The 24472-nt window shown below is 38.0% G+C and overlaps 1 protein-coding gene across 4 annotated transcripts in view; it reads left to right on the forward strand.

The window, feature by feature from the left end:
* Positions 1–4166: 4166 nt before the first annotated feature.
* NCAPG2 (non-SMC condensin II complex subunit G2) overlaps positions 4167–24472 on the forward strand; it is a 43160-nt gene continuing 22854 nt past the window's right edge. For 3 of the 4 annotated variants that reach the window (XR_003528517.1, XM_027648549.1, XM_027648551.1), the window contains exons 1-12: positions 4213–4468; positions 5107–5203; positions 8771–8962; positions 9962–10076; positions 10594–10751; positions 11528–11662; positions 14690–14784; positions 15615–15684; positions 16374–16460; positions 18280–18375; positions 22706–22831; positions 23686–23865. Coding sequence is in view for 3 of the 4 variants with exons in the window: in XM_027648549.1 (XP_027504350.1) it covers positions 5129–5203; positions 8771–8962; positions 9962–10076; positions 10594–10751; positions 11528–11662; positions 14690–14784; positions 15615–15684; positions 16374–16460; positions 18280–18375; positions 22706–22831; positions 23686–23865 (1329 nt within the window). In the remaining variant the exon portion in view is untranslated. Of the gene's footprint in view, positions 4469–5106; positions 5204–8770; positions 8963–9961; positions 10077–10593; positions 10752–11527; positions 11663–14689; positions 14785–15614; positions 15685–16373; positions 16461–18279; positions 18376–22705; positions 22832–23685; positions 23866–24472 lie in introns of all 4 variants that reach the window. The other variant, XM_027648550.1, reaches the window with a different exon arrangement.

Genomic DNA, 24472 nt, shown 5'->3' on the forward strand with positions numbered 1-24472 from the left:
AACACTTCCAGGGATGGGGCATCCACGACTTCTCTGGGCAATCTGAGCCTGTGCCTCACCACACCGATAATAAAAAATTTCTTCCTAATATTTAATCTAAACCTGCCTCCTTTCAGTTTAAAGCCATTCCCTCTTGCCCTGTCACTCCATGGCCTTGTGAAAAGTCTCTCTGGAGCTCTCCTGTAGCCCCTTTTAGGCACTGAACACCCCCAACTCTCTCAGCCTGTCTCCACGCCAGAGGTGCTCCAGCCCTGAGATCGACTTCGTGATATAATAAATAAGTATTTTATCATAAAGCATAATAACAAAGTGGAAAAACAGCAACAAAAAAAAGAGCTGCACTGTTTTCTCAGCTTAAATTCCCCTGTGGATCCCCACAGACCTCCGGCAGTACCGGGCAGCTCCCACGGGGCGGCAGTTCAGGACTTCGGGAAAATCCGCAGCCACTCCAGGGAGTGGCTCTCCCGAACAGCTTTTGCATTCCCTCTGCGCATTTCATTTCCTTATTTTTGTGGGAGTTAACAAGGATAAATTTTTTTTTTCTTATGTAGCGAAATTTTTTTTTCTACTTAATCTCTTAAACTCTAAAATTGATTCGTGTTAATATTAATAATTTAAGGGAAATAAGCCGTTTCACGGTCTAATCACACCAGCACCGAGAAGTGACAGTTGCCTCTGCATAAAGGATGGCATGATTGGCAGGATTACCTTCAGGCAAGGGGAGATCTGGAGAAGTGGAATAGTGTGAAACTTCATCCCTCTCCCATGCTGTTCGGATTATTTATCAAAGTATGTGAAGATCAAAAAAAAAATCAAGGGAAATGCATGCATGTAAATTATTAACAGCCTGCCTCAGAGGATGAGCAGATTTTGTTCATACTTCATTAACTATAACAAATTTTATTACATATTCAAAGAAATAAACCTAGGAGTTACAATTCTAACATGGTAGTAGATAATGTGTACCATAATCTCATCAGAAACTATTATCTAGAAAATAACATTGTAAATATAAAAAAAAAAATAAGTGTCAAGAAAGAATCTGACGTTCAGGGAATTACTTGTTTATTTTTTATTTATCATATTGACTCCTGTAGGTTGAAATGGAATACTTGCTCTAGCCCAAACAACAGTATTCTGGTGTGAGCCATTTGTAATTGAGATCTCTCATACAGGCCACCAACAAGAATAAAGACCAGTTCAGGAAGCGGTAGCACAAAAGCAAATCTTTATTTGCTGTTGCTCAGCAACCATGTGTGAAAGGCCCATTTTTCATTTTTGCCTTAACTTGACTTGACAGGAAAATGATAATAAATATGAGATTATTATCACAGGATATAGATTATTTTGAACAGATGAACAGATATGTCAAAGAAAGGCACGTAATTTAGTACTATTGAAAGGGAGAACATTAGAGAAACTGAAAATAGAGTTGTAGGTTCATTACCAGCTTGCAGTTCATGCATAATTCTTGAAAAAACCTGCAAAACGTTATTCTGCCTCTCTGGCTTCTCTGTGTGGTCCTTTAAAATGAATCATTTGGTGTTATTCAGCCTGTTGTTATCTGTGTCAACTTCTAGTTTCAATACTACGAAAAAAAACCATTCTGTGGTTGCCATGCAACAGAAATTAAAAGCTAAAATATGTTTTAGTTCGTTTGCTAAATGGATATGTGCCTGACTAAATAAACAGTAACCAGGTGACTAATGTAGCTCTAATTAAAAGACTAATCAAGGTATTAATAAAATATTCAGTCTATGTGAGTCATGATAAATAAATCCATCAGTTTGAATCTAAAATAGCAAAGATTTTTAATATATACAGAAATTTTTTAATATAGGCAGACATTAGCACAATGTATAATTGTCTTTTTTTATACTTTTTAATTTGCTTTTACTATTCTACAGGTGTGCTGATTGCTCATGCAACTTATTTCAAGCAAACTGTTTCACAGGCTCCTTGCACTTAGTTGAACACCTAACTTCAGAAATAAAGTCAGGTCCATAGGATCTGAAACAAGCTGGATTCTTCATCCTTCTTTACTGCAGCAAAGTGCTACCTTTGTTTGAAAGTCTGCTTCTGGAAGTCAGTGCCTGCCAGCTGTCACAGTGTGGGGATTAGGGCTGGAGGACAGGTGCTATTTCAAGGGATTGTGCAGGGGTCAGTCTCTTGCTGGATTCCCTTTTTCTCACTACAGAGGAGACAGGCCTTTGCCTGTGTGCAAATGTGGGCTGAGGAGGTGTGTGTGTGTGTGTGCTTAGTTTCAGGAGGAGACACGGAGTAGCACCGAGCTGCTGGTGCACAGTGATGTTGCCCAAGAAGATGAGGTTTTGGCTGCCAAGTCCTTCTCCCACATTGTCCCTGCCTTGAGCATGTGACCATCTCAATCACAGATTGGAAGGAATGGAACCCATTCTCCTGCTATGCCAGCAGTACTTTCTTTGTGGCACATTGTTTCAAAACCCAGTCATTTCAGAAGTTGCACATGGACTCAGCTGATGATTCAGGAATTGAAACAGTTTTTAGTTTTGTTTTCAATAACTTTAGTCCTGTTATGTAGATTTTTAAAGCAATACAGATAGCATTATTTATATAGGATAAGCCCATAATAAACTATTTTTCCTCCTATAGTCTTCAAACTGTATAAAACCCAAGAAAATAGTTTACTTGAGAATTTTAAAACGTAAATCAGGGAAAGTCTGTAAGTCAAATATAGATGGCAGAAAATGAGACAAGTCTTAATTTTGAATATAAACCAATGTTGTGAAAGGTAGGATGATTAAAGAAGACTCTACGTTAAAAATTAAAATATTAGCAGAAGACATAAATACTACTTTGAAAAGGAGTGAATTTTTACATATGCTATTAAATAAAATCTGAAATACACCATATTTTTATAAATTAAAATCCTGAAAAGTCCAACCAGCTGTGAGAACTCGTATGGAAATTATAGTCAGTTTTCTGTTTGTCTGCACAGTGAGGCAGCACATGCTGTATACTGCTTCCACAGACTGAAAGTAAATGACTCAGTCATGCACCTCTCTCTTCTGAACAGCCAACAACACTGAAAAATATTATGCTACTGCAAATGCAAAATGGAAAGATACAAATTAAGCCCTTAACAAGACACATTGGCTGGTTTTGGTTTGCAGAAGAGCTCAAACAAATGGAACGGGGAGTATTAGAGAATTCGAGGATCTGAGTCCAACTATTTCCAAACACTGCAAATTAAGTTTGAGAAGAAACAGAAAGAAGCATTTGCTGATACATTTAAAAAAAAAAAAATCCTATGTTGTCAAAGTGTAAATATAATCTGGACTACATAGTCTCTGATAAATTCTGGTGAGTAGCTTGTTTAACTCTTGATCGCTTTGGCAGAAGAGTGCGAAATACAGGTGCTGTTCACCAGGACTGCGAGTAAAGGCTTTGCTGCCAGCACTAGCAACAAAAACATTAGTAAAAAAAAAGCCACCAGTGTAAAGGTGATGTTTTCATAAGAGCAGTACTTCCACATTACCAGAAATTCCACATTACCAGAAATCCGTAGAAGCCATACCATTTCTTAAACCTGAACTTGTATTTAACTGAGCGTGTCTTATCCCAGTTTGAGGGCATAGAGACCTTTGAGGTCTCTACAGAAAGGGCACGGTGAGGAGCGGCTGAGGGAGCTGGGGGTGTTTATCCTGGAGGAGTCTCAGGGGAGACCTTATGCCCCTCTGCATCTCCCTGACAGGAGGTGGTACCCAGGTGGGGGTCAGGCTCTCCTCCCAAGCAACCAGCGACAGGATGAGAGGACACACTCTTAAGCTGTGCCAGGGGAGGTTTAGGTTGGACATTAGGAGGAATTTCTTCACAGAAAGGGTGATTAGACATTGGAATGGGTTGCCCAGTCACCGTCCCAGGAGGTGTTTAAGGAAAGACTGGACGTGGCACTTAGTGCTAAGACCCGGTTGACGTGGTGGGGTTCGGCCACAGGTTGGACTCGAAGATCTCAGAGGTCTTTTTCAACCCAATTGACTGCGACTCCGTGACTTTTGAACACCGCCCCGTGCCGGGGGCTGGTCCCGCAGCCTCCGCCCTCGGCGGGGCCGCGCGCGGGAAGGAAGCGACCGGTGGGGGGAGGGAGGAGGGGAGGTGGCGGCGGCCGAACTCTCGCGAGACGAGGCGGGAGCTCTGCCCGCGCTCAGCGCCCGGCGCGGGAGGATTCGAAAAGCGGCGGGTGAGGGAGGGACCGAGGGGGCGGGGGCGTCCCGGGGTGTCCAAGGGTGTCCCCAAGTGTCCCGGGGTGTCCAAGGGTGTCCCCAAGTGTCCCGGGGTGTCCAAGGGTGTCCCGTCCCAGCGGTCTCGGGGCTGGTGTCTCCTCCGGCGGTGCTGCCGAGCGGCGCGGGCTCCTCTCTCCCGCGCGGTTCCTCGCTGGAAGCCCGTCCCGCGGGTCCGTGAGGGTGTCGCCGCTCTGAGGGAGCCCGAGGTAAGCGGCCCGTCCGGCTTCCCGCTTGTTTCTCTGTCGGGAGCCCCCGGGTGACTCGGGACGGGGCCCAGAAGTGGCCCCCGCCCCGTTCTGTCATGTGGCCAACGCGCAGGGATGGGGAAAGCTCGTCAGGAATCACCCGGGATGGAGGGAATGCTTAGGTGCGCAAATTAAGCTCTTAGTATCAAAAGGTGGCCTAGCCCATTTCGCAAAGTTTTCACTTGACAGGAGGGAAAGTGGCAGACTATTTTACTACCCCTCAGTACTTTTCATACCAGTAAACGCTGTTGTCGGGAACGATGGCCAGCTTAAATAGGGGCTGTGTGCTGAATAATACACTGTGCTTTTTTAAAAATCAAAGTATCCTTTAAAAGCTCTTCTTTAAGACTAGTTTAGTAAAAAAAAAACAATTAAAAAGAAAGCTTGCAAACCCTACAGCCTAGTGATGTTGTGAATCTAGATGCTGATTCAGTATTTTGGAAGGGAAAACTTCTATAACTATGTTTTATATATATATATATATATAATTACTGTAATACATATATAATTGCTGCATATATAACTAATATATAACTGTGACTGAGGCCAAAACGATCTTATTTTGAGATACAGTACCTTGTCTAACGTTTTGTTTATATAACAAGGAAAAACAATTCCACGATGAAACGTGAAGAATTTTTGGAAGTTGTGTCTAAAGAGTCAATTGAAGAGTTCCTGCGTTACACTCAGAATCCTGTGAGTAACCCAGTGTGCACTTGTATCTGCAGTGATACACTTATGAAATCATAAGGCTGTTATTGATGCAGAAATTGTGTGACGTAGGGACAGAAATCTGATGCTTGCAGATGTGCTGGAATGATTGCTGTAGAAAATAAGTTCACATGGCACTTAAGGGAACATGGGCTGAAAAAGTTGTGGAAGCTGAAATGTTGCTATTTATAAACCAACTAATTTTTCAGACATTTGGTGGTTCCATGAACAGTGTAGTTTTTTAAAAAAGAAATTATTAGTACTGTGGCAATACTAAGAAAACCCCAACTGATTTGATGTTGGTGGAGTGTTGTATTTTTAAATTTCAACCTAGGAAAGAGTTTATTGGTATGTCATGAATATGAGTTAATATACAAACATAGCAGAGGCATGTTTCACTAGTTCATTCATGTAATAGTTTTGGCTGTCCATTTTTCTTTGGTCCATGTTTAGTTGTACTTTAATAGTTCTTTTTATCACTGAATGCTTCCAAGAAAGGATAGATTGCTCTCTCTAAATGGAGAGAAGTGGAAGGAACAACAAAAGAAGTCCCCTGAAATCTACTATTAAAAGTTCATTGTCACATTGTATATATGATATTGGCATAATAATGACAGATAATTGCATTGTGGTGTTTCCCACTAAACTTCAATCTGTCTGGTATTAAGATACACCTGATTTCTTCTAAACATCTTTTGCTTGCCTTTATAAATGGTGTTGTGAAGTTAGTTTCTTAAGCTTTCTAATCAGTATTTTGCTAATATTATCTGTGTCAGTGTGCAGTAAGTGGATCAGTTGACCTCTATGTCCACAGAGGCATGAACTCATGTACTAATGCAGCAAATGTATCAAACCCACAACCACATTCTGTATAATAAACTTGGAGAAGTTCATCTCCCAAACATCATTGAATCTCTCCAAGAAATTAGTTATTTCTTCCAGTTGCATGCATGCAGGTGATTATAGATGACAACTTTATAACCAGAGTGCCTTTGTTTAAAGTCTCCTTCCCATTTTCCCCCAAATCTAACCACTTCAACAAGAAACTTGTTTAGGATAACATATGGTACTTGGAGTGTTTCCTTTTCAATTGATTTGGTTGTGTTGTTTCTGCCATCTGCATTCAGTAATTTATCTTAACATATCTTGGCCTATTTGGATTGAAAATTTTTTTTTTTTCGTCCTTTTATTTTTCATCACCAATTCACAAGAGTTCTCTTGCAACAGTTTTCAGCTGTTGCCAGCATCTCTGGAAACTTTGTCACCAGCTAAAATGAGAATATTGATTAAAACTGTTTTCATGCCTTTGTAGCATAAGGGAACATGAATATGCAGAGTACTTTTTGGCGTCCAAGAGACCTGAGTTGTTTTATTAATTTCCTTTTGAAACCCTTAGATGGAGGGTGTGTGTATCTTGTGTTAGGATGAGGATCCTCCTTTTAGGATCTCCCTTGAGAAATTCTTGACTGCTTTTCTGGAGGAGGCTGTGGTTGTGTATTCTGTCCTTTAAAAGTGGATATATAAATGTAGAAAGAAGCAGAAAGCATGGTTAGAACTTCACTGCTTTCCTTAGTTTTTGTATTACATTTGCCCTGCTTTTTTTACTTGATGCGTTAGCTTCAGAATTTGTCTTTTAAGATTTTTTTTTAAATTCTGTTCTTAGCACCACTACTTCTTTCACTGTCTATTTCTAAATACACACACACACACACCACCCCTCTTAAATTTTTCTTTTCAATGTTTTGTTTAATTTGCATCTTCTAAAATTCCTGGGGTTTGCTAATTTTCCTTCAAGGTTTGTTGTGGGCTTTTCACTTCTCTTTCTTAGTAATCTTTTAAACATGTAATCATAATGTGGTGCTGTTCATTGAGGTCTTTATCAGGTTGTAGCATTAAACCTGCATTATATGGGAAAACTGTGGTTTAAACAGGTTTTAAAATGGCTTTTGGTGGTGTCTTTGCAAAGACATGCTTCTTCTTCCCAGCACCCCCTTTGTTATCCATGCAGGAATGTCCTGGGAAGGTGTCCTGAGGTGTGTCCCATTGGCCTTTGTTAACCTCTTCCTGTGATTGGGGTTCCTGTAAACCCCTTGAGACTTCTAATTGGTTACTCTGTGAATCCTCCTAAACCCTATAAATGTAACATCCCCCACAATAAACTCGCTCTTGCCTCCTCTCCACACCCGGTGTCCTGTGCCCTGTCTCCCTGCCGGCCATGGGGCCACGTGCGGGGGGTGAGGGGGGAGCACCTCTCCCCTCCAGGCTCAGGGCCTGAAAAAGCCCTGGGATACCCCTGGAGTTTCCCTTTCCCCATCCCTCAAGGCGTCGCAATGGTTCTTCAGATGGAAATGGAACTAGAACTGGGCCAGCCCCACGCCGTGGGTGGGGAAAGAAATCCAGATCAGTTACTGGTTTTTCCACTAAATCCTGTTCCAATTCAAGAAAATACATTATTAGACAGAAAAATAGGAGTCACAGATATGACTGTAGTTCAGTGTGATCCTTTTCCCTTATAAATTTTGGAATAATTCTATCTCAGATCATCCCAAAGAAAGATTCGAAAGCTCTAGTGTTATTATGAATTCATTCTTTTTATTCAAAACAGTACAATCTTAATATCCTGTCTTTTGGGTTTGTTTGAAGGAGAGGGCTGCAGAACTCCCTGTGAGACCTTTGGTTTATTGTATTTGTTTCCAGCTGTACAATAGGATAGAAATTCTCTTATAAATATGTAACAGGATCTTTCTTCTCCTACCCTTCTGGAAACGTTCTAATACTTAGTGCTGCTTCTTTCATTATTTTCTAATTTTCTTTTTACCTTCGACTTTTTCATTTTGATTCCTGTTTTTTAGGAAAAATGTTTTTATTTCAAGTTCATAGACATTCTCCCTCTTTACTCTGAAGTGCTTTTGATCCAGTAAACCTTCCACTTCAGTGTTGCAAATTACATCTCAAAAATCATCTGTACTTCCTCTTGGCTGTGCCCGGTTTTCCTTCTCATCTTTTCTCTGAGTATTCCCTTTCCCAGCAGCTTGCCAGCCCTTCTTTGATGCCAACAGAGCTGAAGAGGAGAGTGTGGGGCTGATGTGCTCAGGGGTGGGATGTGAAGGGGGCTTTAAAACAGTACAGAGCACTGACATGTGCAGATCCTACTCCTGAATCAGGAGTGCTGTCTCCTATGGCTGTACTGACTGTTACATTTCTAGTCCTTGCCTCAGGATTTTCTTTCCACAGCCACCATCAATCTATATTTAAGATAGCAAAGACAGGATCAGGGACTTTAATTCTGTGCAGTTGTGAGCTTCTTAGCTAAGGGTATGGAATTGTCTCCATTGCTCTCAAGGGCTTTTGTCTCAAGAGCAGCTCTCTTACTTCATGATAAAGAGTCAAGTAGCAGGAATTTCTTATGCTCTTTAAAAAAAAATATAACTTCTAGAAGTTATATTTTATCTCCTTAATGTAAAAAAACCTGTTAATTTTAGAAAATATGATGATGAAATAAAAGCCACTTCACTGATGTGGAATTGTGTGGTATCTTCTGACCATTCACAGAAAAATACAGTTGACCGTTTTGACTTGAACGAACTCCTTCAGGAATTGCCAAGAAAAAAAAAGGAAGTGCTATGGGAGAGACTGACACAGCTGTTGACAGAGAACTTGATGGAGAGTCCTGTGGAAACGTGGCAGAGGACTGGAGATGATAAAAGTGATGGTCACATGGAAGTCGAGATAACTCCAGAAATTGTAAGAATCTTGTAAAATGAAAATAGGATGAGCATTTCATATTTTTGGGGAAATGAAATGGAATATTTCCATGGCATCTGGAAACATGCAAGGCTTATCAAATAAGATCAGTTCTAAACATCACCCCCCCCTGCCCATTTTCAACTGGCTTAATTTATGCATGGGTTAAGCTGAACTTATGGTTGGTCTGTACTATAAAACACTAGATCTGCTGGTAATTTTAATTATGAAAGATGTGACGTAGTTTTCTCAGTGGAGTTAATTGGGCTTTTTTGTATGTCTTACTTCAGTAAATGAATGCTGATATTGCAAATGTTCCTTAAGTATCTGGCATCTACTATAAGAAATTCAGTACCTGATTTGTTATGCCATTTCTTTGAATGGAGATCATGAAATCTATATTTGAATGTCCCTTCCACAAATGTAGCCTATATAGAATTTCTCTGACTCAGACCCTCATGTACTTCCTTCTGCTGTAGTCTATCTAGTCTTGAGAATATCAGGGAAAAGGGTTACTTAATTTTGAAGAAAGAAATGTAGTGGGGAAACCACTGGGGAGACCTGGAGGCTTGTAGAAAATCAGTCATGCACTCAGAGTCCTGCAGAATCATGGACCTGGATCCAAAGTGAGCAGATCTACACATTCCTGAGTTGCACAAGACCCTGCTAGTTAAGGTTTGTTTAGCTCTGAAATGGATGTGTTTGAGTGGGTTTGTTGCAGATGAGGTTTTTAGTGGAGGAATGGATACATGTGTACAGTCACAATTATCTACTAGCTGGAGCTGAAAGCCCTCTTCAAACTTTTTGAAGCAGATGTACTTTAGAACTCTGTTCTTTTGCCTCTTATTTGATAGGTTTTGGGTGCCAGTATACTCCTTCAAAATGGAAGCATAATAGTTGAGCTCTGCTCTCTGTTGCTAGGGTTGATTTCTTGTTGAAATTATCTTCTGAGTCCAAAACAAACTGCAGAATTGTTTCCTTTACATGGCTTTCTTTCAGAAACAAACTGTAACAGTAATCCAAGGAGTGACAGCTGTCGTGACTGCTTCCATACCTGCGGTGGATGAAAATGCAAACTACAAAGCTCTTCTAGAATGTGTTTTTATATTAAATGGTGGGTACTTATCTCTACAGAATACAGCTTTTTACAAATGTGTATAGTGGGCTGTTTGTTTGATCTGACTGAAATCCAACTGCCCTGTGAAACAGAATTCCCAGGTGTCGTGGGTTTACTAGTTGGTACTGGGAACAGTTGGTACTGATGTGAGCTCTTACTGGGACAAAGGGAACGTTTACTGAAGAATCAGCTGCACAAGTTAGAAGTTGGAACTTTAAACAGTTTTCTTTCTCCCAGCTGTTCACTCAATGATAGGTAACTTTGATTATCCTGTGACTTATATTATTTTTAAGGCAAAACTTAAGATTCCATTATTACTGTTCAAAAAACTTGACCAAATCCTGAGAGTTGATAGAGCTGCCTAAATACCTGCAGTGAGAATGAGCCATTAAGGTGTGTAAATGTGGCAAGAGCTGGTTGACACTGTGAGGTACAGTTAGTGTGCTAACAGGCTACTGTTTTACGGGAATAACTTGGCTCATTGCAGTAAATAATTATTTTATTACTGTTGTAGGTATTCTTCCTGCATTACCTGTGTCTGAAAAAATCCTACAGGATGCTATCCAACGTGTATGTGAAATGTGGTGGCAGAAGGGACTGGAAGGGAAGGAGGTTCTGGGGAAGACTCTATTTATCATTCTGCTAAGAAAAAGCCTGCATAAAGCTGCTGTGGTATGCTGAAGCTATATTGACTTACAGATTATTTTTTAATAAGTCAAGAAAGATGATCCCTCCAATAAAATGTTGCCTTCTCTAGAACAAAGTTTAAAGATTTTTAGCATCAGTTTCACAAGTGAACTGGGGTGGTTTTTTGCATTCTTTTTTATCTTTTTACTCTTTTGTCAAATACAATGACCAAGGTTTCGATAGCAGTTAACTCTCTTAGATAATCCAGGGTTTGAGTACTATATTCAGCTACTCATAAAAGCAAGTTCTGTGGGAAGCTTCATTTTATGTTACACTTTATCATTCTACAAATAATTTTCCTTCTCTATTATTGGACTGAAATTCTTTTTTTTTTAAAATGCATGAATTACTTGGACTATTGTGATATACATCTTTTGTGCTAACCCAATATATGTATCTTTTACTTATTTATTTCTTCTCTTTTTTCCTAATAACTACATTTTCTTCTGTTTTACCCTGTTAACTGTGTTTATTGTATGAAGTTTCAAAAGTGGAATAATATGGTTTTAATGTATTTTGTATGAAATGGCAGATTTCTTTCTGTACTTCAGCATGTCTTCATTTGGTGGAAATCACTATTTCTGCAGTTACACATATTTTTTTCCCTGTGACGTGATGAAATTAATGCTCATAATTTTACAATCTAGAAATCTTCTGCCTAACAATGCATTTTAAATGCATTATTTAAAATCCTTTAAATGTGTCTGTGCATTAAAGCAATACCTTATTCACTATAATGTGGGTTGCTTCTTTCCTGTCAGGGTGCAGATATAGTTCGTCTGTGGAATCTACATCAGGCATTACTTTGTTTTGATTATGATTCAGAGGAGAGTAATGAAGTCAAGGACTTGTTGCTTCAGTGTTTTATGAGTGTAAAACACATTAAGAAAGAAGAGGTAAGCAAAATTTTATCTTACTGTGATTTTATGCCAGTGAGATTTGGTGGCTTTTAATAGTTTTGCATTAAGTGTTTTTTTACAGTACAGTAGGTAGCAACATGAGGCAAATCAGCTCTGACTCCAGGCTATAAATGGGTGATATTCTGTTTCATTTGGAAAAACCTTTATTTCTATTCCACACTAAAGTGTGACAATATATGTCTAAATCTTCAATCCGGTTCTTGTATCTTGAGGTAATAAGAACCAAGTGCTTTGCTTTCAGTGCATGTCCCTCAATATTTAAAATCATTCCCTGGTATAATTCTCTTCTTTTATAGCAGTTTTTTCTTTTATTGGAGACAGATAACTGTAGCAAAATAATTTTCCTTCTAAATGGTTCCATTTAGAAGATTGCATTGCCATAGTCTGTTTTGAAAGTAGAATAAAAAGAACCGAACTTTACAGCAAAATGAGAGATATTTTATTTGACTACATACACTTCTCTCAGTGAGCAATTGCTGTTTTGGAGTTTTTAGGTTGTGCTTGTGCACCAGGATAGTGGTATCCAAACCTTTTTTTTGGTTAAGTGACCAGACCACCTGGCATTGTCTCTGAAGTTCTAACTCCTCCTTGCATGTTTAAAATATGTATCTTCCACTTCATGGAATATACAAACTTTTGTCATAAAATAAGCTCCAAGGTTGCTGCATGATTGTGGCAGTGTGGGGATATGGCATTTTAAAAATGGGGGTAGCAAGTGAATTAGGTGAGATGTTTGATAGTGCAGGTTTTAGATACCTGCCACAAAGTTGGTGGCTTTGAGCATTCCCATTTTCCTTTCCACAGTATGAATGCTGAAGCAGCTATGTCATGGGCTGATTGAAGGAGGTAGCTGTTTTTTCAGAGGAAGATTATTTTTCAAACAGATTAACTGCCTGGACTGGTTGATCATATGCAAGACTGAAGGGAAGGGTCAGGAATGTTCCAAACACCCTGATTCTAAATCAGATTAAACTGGTACAGAATTGTACAGTTATACCTTGTTGCAAGATCGAGGAGTTCAGTGTTCCTGCCTTCCCAGGCTGTGCTATTCAACACAGGGTAATATTTCTCAGAGGCTTATCAGGCTGCATTAGTGGAGTGATCCTCTGTGATGTAAGAAAACATTCTTGTTCTGATGGGGTTTCCTGTCAAACAGCTGGAGAGCCCTGCAGAGCGTGTTACTGTCCTTTAGAGGTAGGTCTGTTGTACTCTCTCCTTCCTTGCTCCCCTTCCATGTGTGTGTGCAGCAGACTAAGGCACAGGTACAGTGTCCACAAGCACAGCAGCACCAGCCACCAACACTCTGATAATCTATTAACCCCAAAGGTGACAACTTCACAGTCTTGCTCACCTATCAGCAGTTTACCTCTCGTGATACTGTGGATGTTGATCCCAGTGATGATTTCAGATCCATTGATCACAGGCAGCAGATTAAATTAGAGGCACTTACCATAATTTTCAGGATCAGGCTCAGTCTTTTGAAATCTAAGGCAAAAAAGAATTGGTTGAAAGCTACTTGGTGCCTTTTTATTATCTTTCTTGCTGCTGGGATTGTAGAAGATGAGATGAGTTTGAGTTTGTCCTCATGTTTGCCTCATTGAGGCAGAAGCTGTAGGCCAAGACTCCCTTGACCTACTGGTTTGTCAGGGATGTTAATGTGTTTCATGTCCACTGGGACTTATATATATATATTAGATCACTAAAGCAGGAAATAGTAAGTTGTGTTTTTTTCCTAAATAGAAGCAACTCTCATTGACAACAGGAAGGATTCCATCAGACCTGTAGACAAGGATCTTGATATTGTATTTAGCCTTTAGGCCTTGATTTTTATGATTTTCTGAATTCTTCATCCAAAGGCATTTAAACTATGAATTCCACTAAAGGGCAGTTTCCAGCTATGTGCTTCCTTCCATCTCCCCTACTCTGGGATATTCCAACTCAAAGTGTGATTGGCATTCTATTTTCTCAGTTTTGTCATAAGTGTGAATACAACTGTTGGTCCAGCTCTCACTGGAAGTACCTCTTAACTCCTGTTAACTGTTTGCTCAGTGACCCTTTTGCACTTCTGCCAATCTGTTCTTTACTGTTGCACTTCCTTATTAATTTTCCTGATTTATTTTTGGCTAGAAAGCTGACAGGTACAAAGGACCCTTACAGCTGGCTGACTCACCCTCATGTATGATCAAGCATTTTAAAGTCTCAGGAGCTGGATGCCTTCACTTCATCTGTAAGATGAACCAGGAGTGGGGCTGCCTGTACAGATACTTTGTAAGGCTCCAATTCCATGGGCAGATCTTGCTGGTTCTGGAAAAGCAATGGCTTATTTCCTTCATCCATAGCCTTTCACTGCCTTTGCTTGTCAGATTGTTGTCATTGTTTCTGACTTGCTAAAGTGAACGAAAGCTAATATGAGAAAAAAAGTGTTTCTGCTTTCATGAATGAAAGCAACTCCAGGAGGTTTGCAACATTACCTTTCGTGCAATAGCAAAGGAACTGTCCTTGCTAATCAGAACATTTATTGTCCTCAGTGGCCCAGCTGTTCCCCGTGGCTTTGTTCAGAAACGTTTCCATATCCAGTGCTGGTAGAGTTGTGGTGGTGTTTTATTTGTGCCTTCATCCTGCAATGACACTGCACTTGACAGAGCTCTGGTGTTCTGGCCCATATGAGAGTCCTGAGTTGCACAGTCCCTTATCATTTTGGAATACTAATGGAAGTCATGCCAAAGCAGAATGGACACTGAGAAAGTGCAGGCAGATGTGTCATCCACGTGTCCATTTGTTTTGTGTTTTCTCTACAGTATGAGGAATGCTTGAATTCTGTTTAAAAATTAAGAAACTTTAATTTTTTCCATCTCAGCTACACTTCTAAAATTCAAGATGTGATTTCTTTTGATCTTTAAGCTCTGCATTTACTGATTTTTGAGGTATCTCTTAAAGTGGGAATTCCTCCTAGGTTTGACTTCTCTGTTTTTTCCTCTTTTTCCTCTTTTCCTCTCCGCACAGGGAAGAAGATTCCTGAGTTTTTTGTTCAGCTGGAATATAAACTTCATTAGGATGATACATGGAACTGTTAAAAACCAATTACAGTTCTTTCCAAGGTATGCATCACACTTAAAGTACTTAATGATGGTTAAGAGCTCAGCTAAAATCTTGTTTGTCTCGCTGTAAAAACACACAGTGTATTGATAAATATATCAGAACCCAGAAACCTTCAAATCTGCTGACTACAACTGCCATATGGTTTCAGCAACTTCATTTAATAGTTCTCTGACCTGCCTAGGTGTACAATACCTAGTTATAGGTATTGTAAAATGCTTATTTGGCATTAGCTAAAGCAAATGACTGATAGAAATTGGACTGGGTTACTTGCAGTGCTTGTGTGAGCATCCCAGGTCCATTTCTTCTTTTGTAGGAGGTTTCTGGTTTTTCCTATGAGCAACCTCTGATTTAACTTGGTAGGATTCTGGATACAGATGTTCTTATATGAAGTGACTTTCAGGATCAGTCATAGCCTGAGAACTTAACTGATGGATGAAAAAAATGGATATTTTTTAATTATTCCATGAAATGTTACAGAATTAACTATTCATATTAGAATCAGAGGCTTTCTAATGTTTTCAGTTAGAATAATATATACCAGTACTTCTGTATAAAGAATTTGAGGCTTTCATTGTGAGATAAATGATAAAATATCTGTGCCAATGTTTTGACTCTCCCCTCATGAGAGGTATTTCCTATGTTATGTAATAGTGCTTGGCTTCATTAATTAACTTTGTAATTAGCTGTGTAGACTTGAAAAGTGGTTTCATCTCAATAATGTTGATGCACAGAATTAAGAATACTATTGGTACTTCTAAAAAACTTTATGAATTGTACATAGATATGGTTAGGATGCTTGCTTGAAAGTGTTTCCCATATGTTAATACAGATCCTTGGTGGAATACATTGCAGAAGTTTACTTCAGGTCCTGGAAGAAGGTATCAGGAGAATTCATAGAGGTAACACTGTGCTTGAAATTTCATTTGGATAATTTTGAATTTCGAGGTGGGGAACATACATGACTTTTCAACCTCATGAATGTTCCTAAACAAACCTTAAGGAATTATTTCCCCAAGGAAGAGGCATCTTCAGCATTGTCAAAGAGTAACAGCTTGTCATGCTTTGAATATTTGCCCATTGTGATCAGCTTGGCTGCATTTAAACACCTGTAATTCTGCAGCTGAAGTATTGTTTGCACAACTATGCACATACACCATGTTTTTCATAGACACACTAGTTATCTGAGTTATGGAAGCTTTTATTCAGTATGTGCAAATTTATATAGTTGATAGCTCAAGTATTTATCCAGTTTTTGTGGATTTCCATGGAGATGATCAAAAGCATATTTACAGCATCACAACAATTCTAGAGCAAAATTTCAGATACCAAAAACTTCTTACTTGCCGTGTGGGGGTGCTTTTAGGTTCTGAGAATTGGATTAGCTGTATATTCTGAAATTTTGAACATCAGTTTAAGAAGACAGGCCTGCAGCATGGAAAAATTTGGGCCAAGCAGAAGCCAAGTAAGAAATAACATCAAAGACTATTTTCATTTGCTTGTTTTAGAGAATAATATAGTTACTGCACACCTACAGTGCTTATTATTGTTTTATTGTGTTAACAGTAGCATGTGTGTGTTCTTACTATAGCAACTGGAACATAACTGCATCCAGGATTTCATGCATCATGGAATTCATCTTCCCAGAAGTTCTTCTGTTCATTCTAAAGTTAGAGAGGTAAGTTCCTGTAAAGCAGAGCAGTGCTCACGTGGTGCCAAGGCTTTCTCTTCCCCACTGTTTCCCTAGGGAAGTAGGCTGGGGATGAGGAAGAAGTTGGGAGTGTCACAGCTGAGACAGCTGATGCAAATTGACCAAAAGGATATTCCATGCCATATAACCATCATGCTCAGCAATAAAAACAGGAAAAGTGGATTTTGGGGAGGTAGTACTTGCTTGGAGACCGGCTGAGTATTGATCTGCTTGTGGGAGGTGGTGAGTGATTGCATTTGCATCATTTTTGGGGAATTTTTCTGATCCTCTTTCCTTCACTTTAAACTGCTTTGTCTTGACCCATGACCTTCTTGCTTTTCTCTCCCAATTCTCTTCCCACCCCACAGGGCAGGCAGTGACTGAGTGAATGTCTGTGAGTGGTATATGCAATATGTATCTTGACAAACCAGCATATATTACTATATTGGCTCTTTGGTTTGGTTTGGTTTTTTTGGGGGGTTGTTCTGTTTTCTTTTCTCATATCTGTAGGATTTCCTTGTCCTGTGATTCCTGATGGATGGAATACACTTTTGACAGGGCATTTCATGTGTTTCAGGCTCAGAAGCTTCTGATCTTGAAAGAGGACAGTGAATAAATCTATCTTTGGATTGCAAGGAGGGTGGGTCTCAGAGTAAATTTGAGTGATTTTTTCTTTTTCCATAGGCAGGAATTTGATTTAAAATGGTCCTTTGGAATCCAGAAGTTCCTGTAGCAACTGGGAGAGTAACCAACCACAGTCACTCACTTGAGCAAAGTTTGGGCTTTCTCTTGTTGGAGGAGAAGTGAAGGAGGGGAGAGCAACACAGATAACTCTCCCTCCTGAATTCAAAGTTCTGGCTGTAACACAAATGTCTGTCTTGCAAATATCCGATACTCACCTGTTCTGATGAGATCTATTACAAGGCAGTATTGATTTGCCATTAGTCCTGGGTTAGATCCCTTATTATCATGTAGAAACAAGAGCTACATAGTCTCTTATAAATTGTAACATGTCTTTGCTCCACTGTGTTCAAAACCCAGAGAAAAGCTGTTCTTTTCCTAGGGTGTCCTTTCTGTGGATGTTATTCCCAGTCTTCCCCATCCATCTGTAGCTGTGAATACTTGAACTACTGACCACTAGAGGGTGAACTTCTTTTCAAACTTAGCGGTGTATTGGGTGGAAGAATTACTTCATATCAAGTTACTCGATGTTCTTTCTCATATTCTGCTCTGTCTTCCACTTTCTTTTTCTTTTCTACATAATTTAGATACAAAAATAAGAGGATCTTTAGCCAACTAGGCACGGGTTTGAGTCCCAAGGAATGCTGATACTTGGTTGTCATCAATGCACTAAAAATGTATTACCTTTGTAGATTTGTATTTGGATAACTCCACTTACCAAATAATGTTCCTTTGTTCTTAAAAGAGAAAAGGCTTATTTATCTGTAGTTGATAATGTCATGGTTTCAAAGTGTTTCTGACAGTTACTTTATAAACACTTTTTTACTGTAACAAAATATGAGTTGTTTCTGTAAAACTCTCTAGCCACTGCTTTTTCTTATTTGTAGATCTATAAAGTTATAAAATTTGATATTTATTAGATCTATTTAGTTTTATTATTTTTGAGACTTTATTAAAATATAGGGTCAATTAATATGTCTAACTTTATCGTTTTCCATACTATGAAAACTCTTTGGTCTTACATAAACTTTGAAATGAGACAACTCCTTATCACTTGTTGAATGTAGAAAAATTCTGTTAAAATGGGTTTGGGGACTGGTTTGTTTGTTTGTTTGTTTTTCTTTAGATGCTGAGTTATTTTCATAAACAAAGTAGAGTTCGTCAAGGAGTAGAAGAAATGCTCTATAGACTGTATCAGCCTATCCTTTGGAGAGCACTGAAGGTAATCATCCTTTTCAGAAAATAGGACTGTTTTTCTCCAACTGCTAAATTTTGGGTCCCTCCCACATCTTCTGTTTTTATTAGTTGCTTTTAAAATGAAATGACTACAAAAAACAGAATCAGTGTTTAACATCTCAGATGTAGCTGAGTAACTTTGCAAGTTGTAATTAGGCAGAGTATGCACAACAATATTCTAATTTGTTCATGTGGTTTACTTCTATAATTCAGTTTTGTTCACAGGTACCTAGAGTGCTTTCCAGGATTACATCTTCTCAATTTGGAGATGATGTGTAATGCTGTATTCTGTTTTCTGAGTTCTTTAGGGAATTATCAGTGCTCTATTATCAAAGCCAAAAATGTTCAGAGGAGCATTCCTTCTCACCTTCTGATTACTTACCAGCCTTAGAATACAACTCAATGAATTTATTAGGGTATTATTTTAGAAAAACTTTTATTCCACTTTGATTGTATGTACAGACATTCATGCCATGGATATGCTTTTAATCACGTGTTCAGAATGAAATTTATTCTACTTTTACAGTGTGTGTGTGTCTTTGTTGCATGCACAGACTAAAAGGGACCTACTGCAGTTTGCCCACTCAGTTCCACTCTGTGATTAAGATGAGCCAACCTTCCTTTTTTGTGAACAGCTTTTATTTTGTCTGAGGTTATGAAATCCCTGATTGTGAGAGCACACACATATCATTTGTTACAGCCAAGTCAAGTGCTGTTAAACATTTACAGTTTCATTTGCTGGTTGGTCATACAGCATCTTCTGTAGCCACGGGAGAAGTGTTTGAAATTCTTAAAGTTGAAAGTATTTAATAAAAAGTTGATTAAAATGGATTTTATGAGGTCCAGGAAGGAGTTGAGAGCTGTTTGGTTCCTAAAGAACCTTGTGATAGAGGTGGGAAGATGAAGAGGCTCATTGCTACTACCCCAGTATCTTGGTTGGTCTTACATTAAGGGTTGGATTTCCATCCTTTTAGAATGAATATAAACAAGGAACCTTCTGGATGAAACATGTATGTTCATCCATACATGGTGAGAGAATAATAGCTACAAAGCATGGCTTCCTTTAGTTTCTACTTTTTTTGTCCCTAAAAAGAATAGGGGGTTTAAATGATCTTGGATAGGATGGCAAAATTCTTGACTAATGTCTCAGAACTGATTTCAGAGTAGTTAGCAAAACAGTATTCCATTCTTTGGGGAATTGCTACCTGGAAATGGATGTTAGTGGTCACTTTCCAAAGCCCAGAACTCAAATATAAGATTGCAGTATTTTGGAGGAACATTCTATCAAACCTTACTAAATCTGCATAGATTTATTTGGACAGAAAAGTATGTCTTGAGGGGAAAAAAAGTTAATTATTGATTTGCAGCAAGGCAGTGGGAGAATTTCAGTGATTTCAGAAGTAGTTGAAGTTTTTAACAGCTGCTACTCTTAATTTTCACATCACTAATGGTTCCATTGCTAGAACAAATCTTACAGTACTGCTGGAGTGTTTGGTGTTTTGAAGTCACTGTTGCTGTGACTCAGAATCACCAGTAGTTTAAGATACAGAACTGAGAAGGGAAGCTTATAATTGTCCTTACTGAATCCTTATGGATTCTACTGCAAAGCTTGAAATGTCAGCTTAATTTTAGGTAACCAGTTTGATGCTCTTATTTTAGCCAAGTCCCTAATTTAATACAGTGAAGAACAAATCTTGTTCTAGAACACTGGTTACGAAACAAAGGACGTGCTGCCCTCCTTCTTGCAGAAAGCAAAAATACTTCAGTTGTAAGAATATAACAAATTCCAGAACTCTTTGTGTTGAAACTACTTAATTTCATCTCTGGAATCTTTCAACTGAGAATGTACATTTGTAATGCAGAGTTCTCTGTTTCGTCCTAAATGGCTTGTTTTGCAAATACTTAGTTCACACAAGCTTCTGTTGGGGCTCCTACCTACACTTATTTTTATAAGCCTTTATGCAACTTGAAGTTTTTATAATATAAGCCCATATGTAACTTCTTCATATTTTTCACGTCTTTATTATGAAAAGTAGGTGTCATGCAAACATAACAGAGATAGTTGTGCAGTAATTGGTTATTAGTATAAGAAGCTATATGGATATAAAAATATGGATATTTAGTGTGAGATAAGTAGTGATTAAGCTATTTCTTATCAAGCTCAAAAAGTCAAGAACCACTCCTCCAGGAATTCAAGCTGTTGAAGGAAGTGAGTCCTTTAAAGTGGTGTGTTTGGTTGTCTTTTTTTTTTTTTTAACATCTCACACTTTTAAAGTAATATGTACTGGGGAAACGGTGCTTTAAGTAATTGGAAGTGAATTTTAGAATCTGTAAGACCAGACGAAATTTAAAAGAAAGCTCTGGAAATTAAATGAAGGGAAAAGTTAAAATATTGTTCAAAAAGGTTCTGAAAGTTCCTCACAATAGTACCAGCATAAAGATAAAGAAATGTTAGTCATTTAAATAACTGCAGGCTGTTGCATGGAAAAGCCATTGTGGTTTAAAACAGGATATGAATTTAAAGTCTTAGGTTCTACCTCTGTGAAGACATTTACTCTTCTACAAGCTTGAATATGCAAATACATTTGGGATAAACTCCAATTAATTAAAGGCAGGAATTTGAACTGTGGGTACTGAGTTCAGAATTAAAGTGAACTTAATGGAATTCAGTGTAATGCACTTAGAAAGTTTATGGAAATTAACTTTCTGGAATGGCCATGGTAGATAAGGTCTAGGTTATTGCACAAAACCACATTTGAATTAATTTTCACATGCAATATTAGTGCAGAAGAGCTATTTCACCCTGAATTCACATATTAACTTCTTATATGTTAATTCTTAAATATAGACAAGCTCAAAGTTAAAGGATTTTCTACAGCTTTATAGGATAGAATTAAGAGTTGTGATCTTTCTACCTTTAAAGTGTTTGCATTATCCATGATAAATAAAGTCCCTAGCTAAAGAATGCATGTATGTGGCTTTTTTGCCTTTGTAGGATTCCATTTAGAACTGCTATTAATTTTGTTGACTAGAAGAATTTGGAATGTTCCAGTTCTACCCAGAGATGTGATCCACCATATCAGGATTGGGCCAGGAGAGAAATACAAAATAGACTGCAAATGAAATAATAGTTACTCGTTTCTTTTGTGTCTTTCTGGGTTTATTTGTCATTAATTTATTTAACTCTAAATATTACAGGGTTATCATCATGTTTCTTTTCCCTGCCTTTGATCTGAACGTTCCTTATGACAAGGGAAGAAGAAAATTGGATTATTAGAATAGTCAGGAGGTTCCCTGAGCTGTCTCTTGTCTTGCTGTTAGAATTAAGCCTGCTTTGCTTGTTTTATCACACTATATATATAGTCTCATACATATATTTCTTTTTTTTTTTTTTAATTTAGACCCAAAATCTGAACAAATTTCTTCCTTCCCTCTTTCCAAGAGAAGTTGGCAGAGGCTCTTAATCATTGCACTGCTATCTCTGATAAATAAAAAGTAGTTTGATGGTTAGATTTCAGGTTTCTCGCTGAGATGCTTTGTGTTTCATCATCATTTTATTGCCTGCTCTTTTTCTGTCCTTTAAGAGTCCACAAGGTCAGTTATCTTTCACTGAATGAGTATCTAAATATCCACCTTTTTCATTTTACAACCATGAAATGTATGTTGGAATACACTAAAAACTGTTACAAATGGGATGATGTCTGAGGGTTGTGAGGCTTGCCATAGATTTTTGATGAGCTGCCTGGAGCTCAGAACATTCCTTCTGTGCACAGATGCAGAAATGAATAATATGTTTATGCTGGATAAGTTGCTCTCCAGGTTTTCTGATGCTTGGTTACTAAATACTGTTTTCTAGAAGAAACAGGCTTGAGCTTTTCAATTAAATCACCTGTCTCTTGACAGGCAAGGTAATTAATTCTGTAATTTAATCTGCTTGAATTCAAGATCCTTCTGCCCTGAAGAGGAGCTTTAAGGCAACCAAGAGAAATCCCAATTGCTTTTAATTTTTTCAGCATTACAGAAAGCAGAAGGGCTCTGACTATGACTCTTCAGGGTCACTGAAGTTGATGTTCTTTGAAAGCTAATTGTAACAATAACTCAGGTGTTACTGAACGGGTAGAAGTGTAAAGTAACACGTTAAAACTCATATGTGATCATAAGTTCTCCCATGCATTTATAAATTCTTCTCTTCCATCTACTTAATTAAAAACACTAACTTGCTAAAAGTGTTGGGAGAGCAGTACTTGACAGGATATGCCTCTGGATATTAACAGTCTGTCCTTATTGAAACAATATTTTCTCCTCCATTGTAACAGGCCAGAAACTCAGAAGTTCGAGCAAACGCAGCATTTTTGTTTGTTGATGCTTTTCCTCTTCGTGATCCCAGTTTTGATGCTGAAGAGATGGACAATGAAATTCAGAAACAGTTTGAAGAGCTTTTTGTAAGTTTTAATGAAACTAAAATGTTAAAAGTTAAACTTTCATCGAAGCTAACTCAAAAATAAGTGCTTGATGCAATTAAAACTTATGGAGCTTCTGGATAGTATTTGGAGGGAAATACAGGTCTTTGTTGCAGCAAGTGCAACAATAAACTAATATTTTAAATTTCCATAGTATGTTCATAGCAGATGGCACACACCATTTTCAAGTCTGAAAAGGAAATATTAGGGTTTGTTAATCATTAATCTTTGAATAAGAGATGCTTTTGAAAGACTAGACCTAGGATTGGTAAAGAGAGCTTTACAGTTAATATGGAAACGTTCAATGAAGGATGAGTATTTTATTTCTAAGTGCTTCTGAAATTAAGTATAATAGAGATAAGAACCTAAAAAATGCCTTACCAGTCTAGATGGGTGAGAATGGGCATAGTATTTTCATTAAGAAAATATTTTAGGAATCCTGAGTAAACATCTGATAATTGAATGGATTTCAAAGCTTTTATGTTGCTGCATAGGAGCAGTGATCATTGTAAACTTATATTAGTAAAAGTCTAAATATTCTTAATTAAATCACATATATAAGACTTAATATGATCTATTAAAGAAATAAATTTCAAAAGTCCAATTTAAAAAGTTGACCAATAGGTGTATTAATTTTGCATTAGATTTAAGTTGCTTAGTTTGCTTTATAATAAAATGCCTTGAAGGACTAATAATATTACAGTTCTTTTACTGTCTGACAATTTGCATAATGATTGAAAGTTAGTGGAATGCTTTTTGTTTATGATAGGTTCATGTCAAACAGCAATATGGTCACATTAATGCACATACTCACATTATTCTTCTGTTTGTTTTAGAGTCTCTTAGAAGATCCTCATCCAGTTGTCCGCTCTACAGGGATACTTGGAGTTACTCAGATAACATCCAGATACTGGGAGATGATTCCTTCAGTCATTGTTGCTGATCTTTTGAAAAAGATAACTGGGGAGCTGGCATGTGATGTATCATCTGCTGATGTTCGATGCTCTGTATTTAAAGTAAGTAACTTTTCTAAATTAAAAACAATTTTGGTCATTTTTATATTTTACTTGATGCACAGGTTTCTAATATCATTTAAGGCAAGGAATAACTTGTCCTGCAAAATAACTTAGGCAATAAAATTCTTAAAACCTGGAAGTTTTACGTGCTTTATAAAAGCCATGCATTTGGAATACACAAATGCCTTTTAAAATAGTAACTGATGGGCTTTCTGACTCTCAGCTACTTTGAATTTCCAGTCTTACAGATGTTGTTTGGACCTGATAATTCAGTTATTTTAGCTATTAGAAATGATGCTTAGACTTGACAACATCTGCAGACAGGTTCCAGGATGTCTCCATGTCACTGCAGACATGTCCCAAGATGTGCACAGTTAGGATTTTGTATCCCACTTCGTGTTTCTGAGCTTTGGATGGGTATAATTCCACACTGTTTCTCTGGTAATGCCTCCTCCTGTGCATTGCTCAGTAGGTTAGAATTAGTTCATCTACATCTTTCTGACATATGATAAATAACTGAAAGCATGGACAGAAAAATGAACTCCCTGAGCAGTATTTTCACTTGAAGGTTTTGTGTCTGTATCAGTTCAGCCTTAAACTGGAGCAA

The sequence above is a fragment of the Corapipo altera genome, unplaced genomic scaffold, assembly GCF_003945725.1.
Source record: "Corapipo altera isolate COAL_440 unplaced genomic scaffold, ASM394572v1 47, whole genome shotgun sequence".
In the NCBI taxonomy this organism is placed as follows: domain Eukaryota; kingdom Metazoa; phylum Chordata; class Aves; order Passeriformes; family Pipridae; genus Corapipo; species Corapipo altera.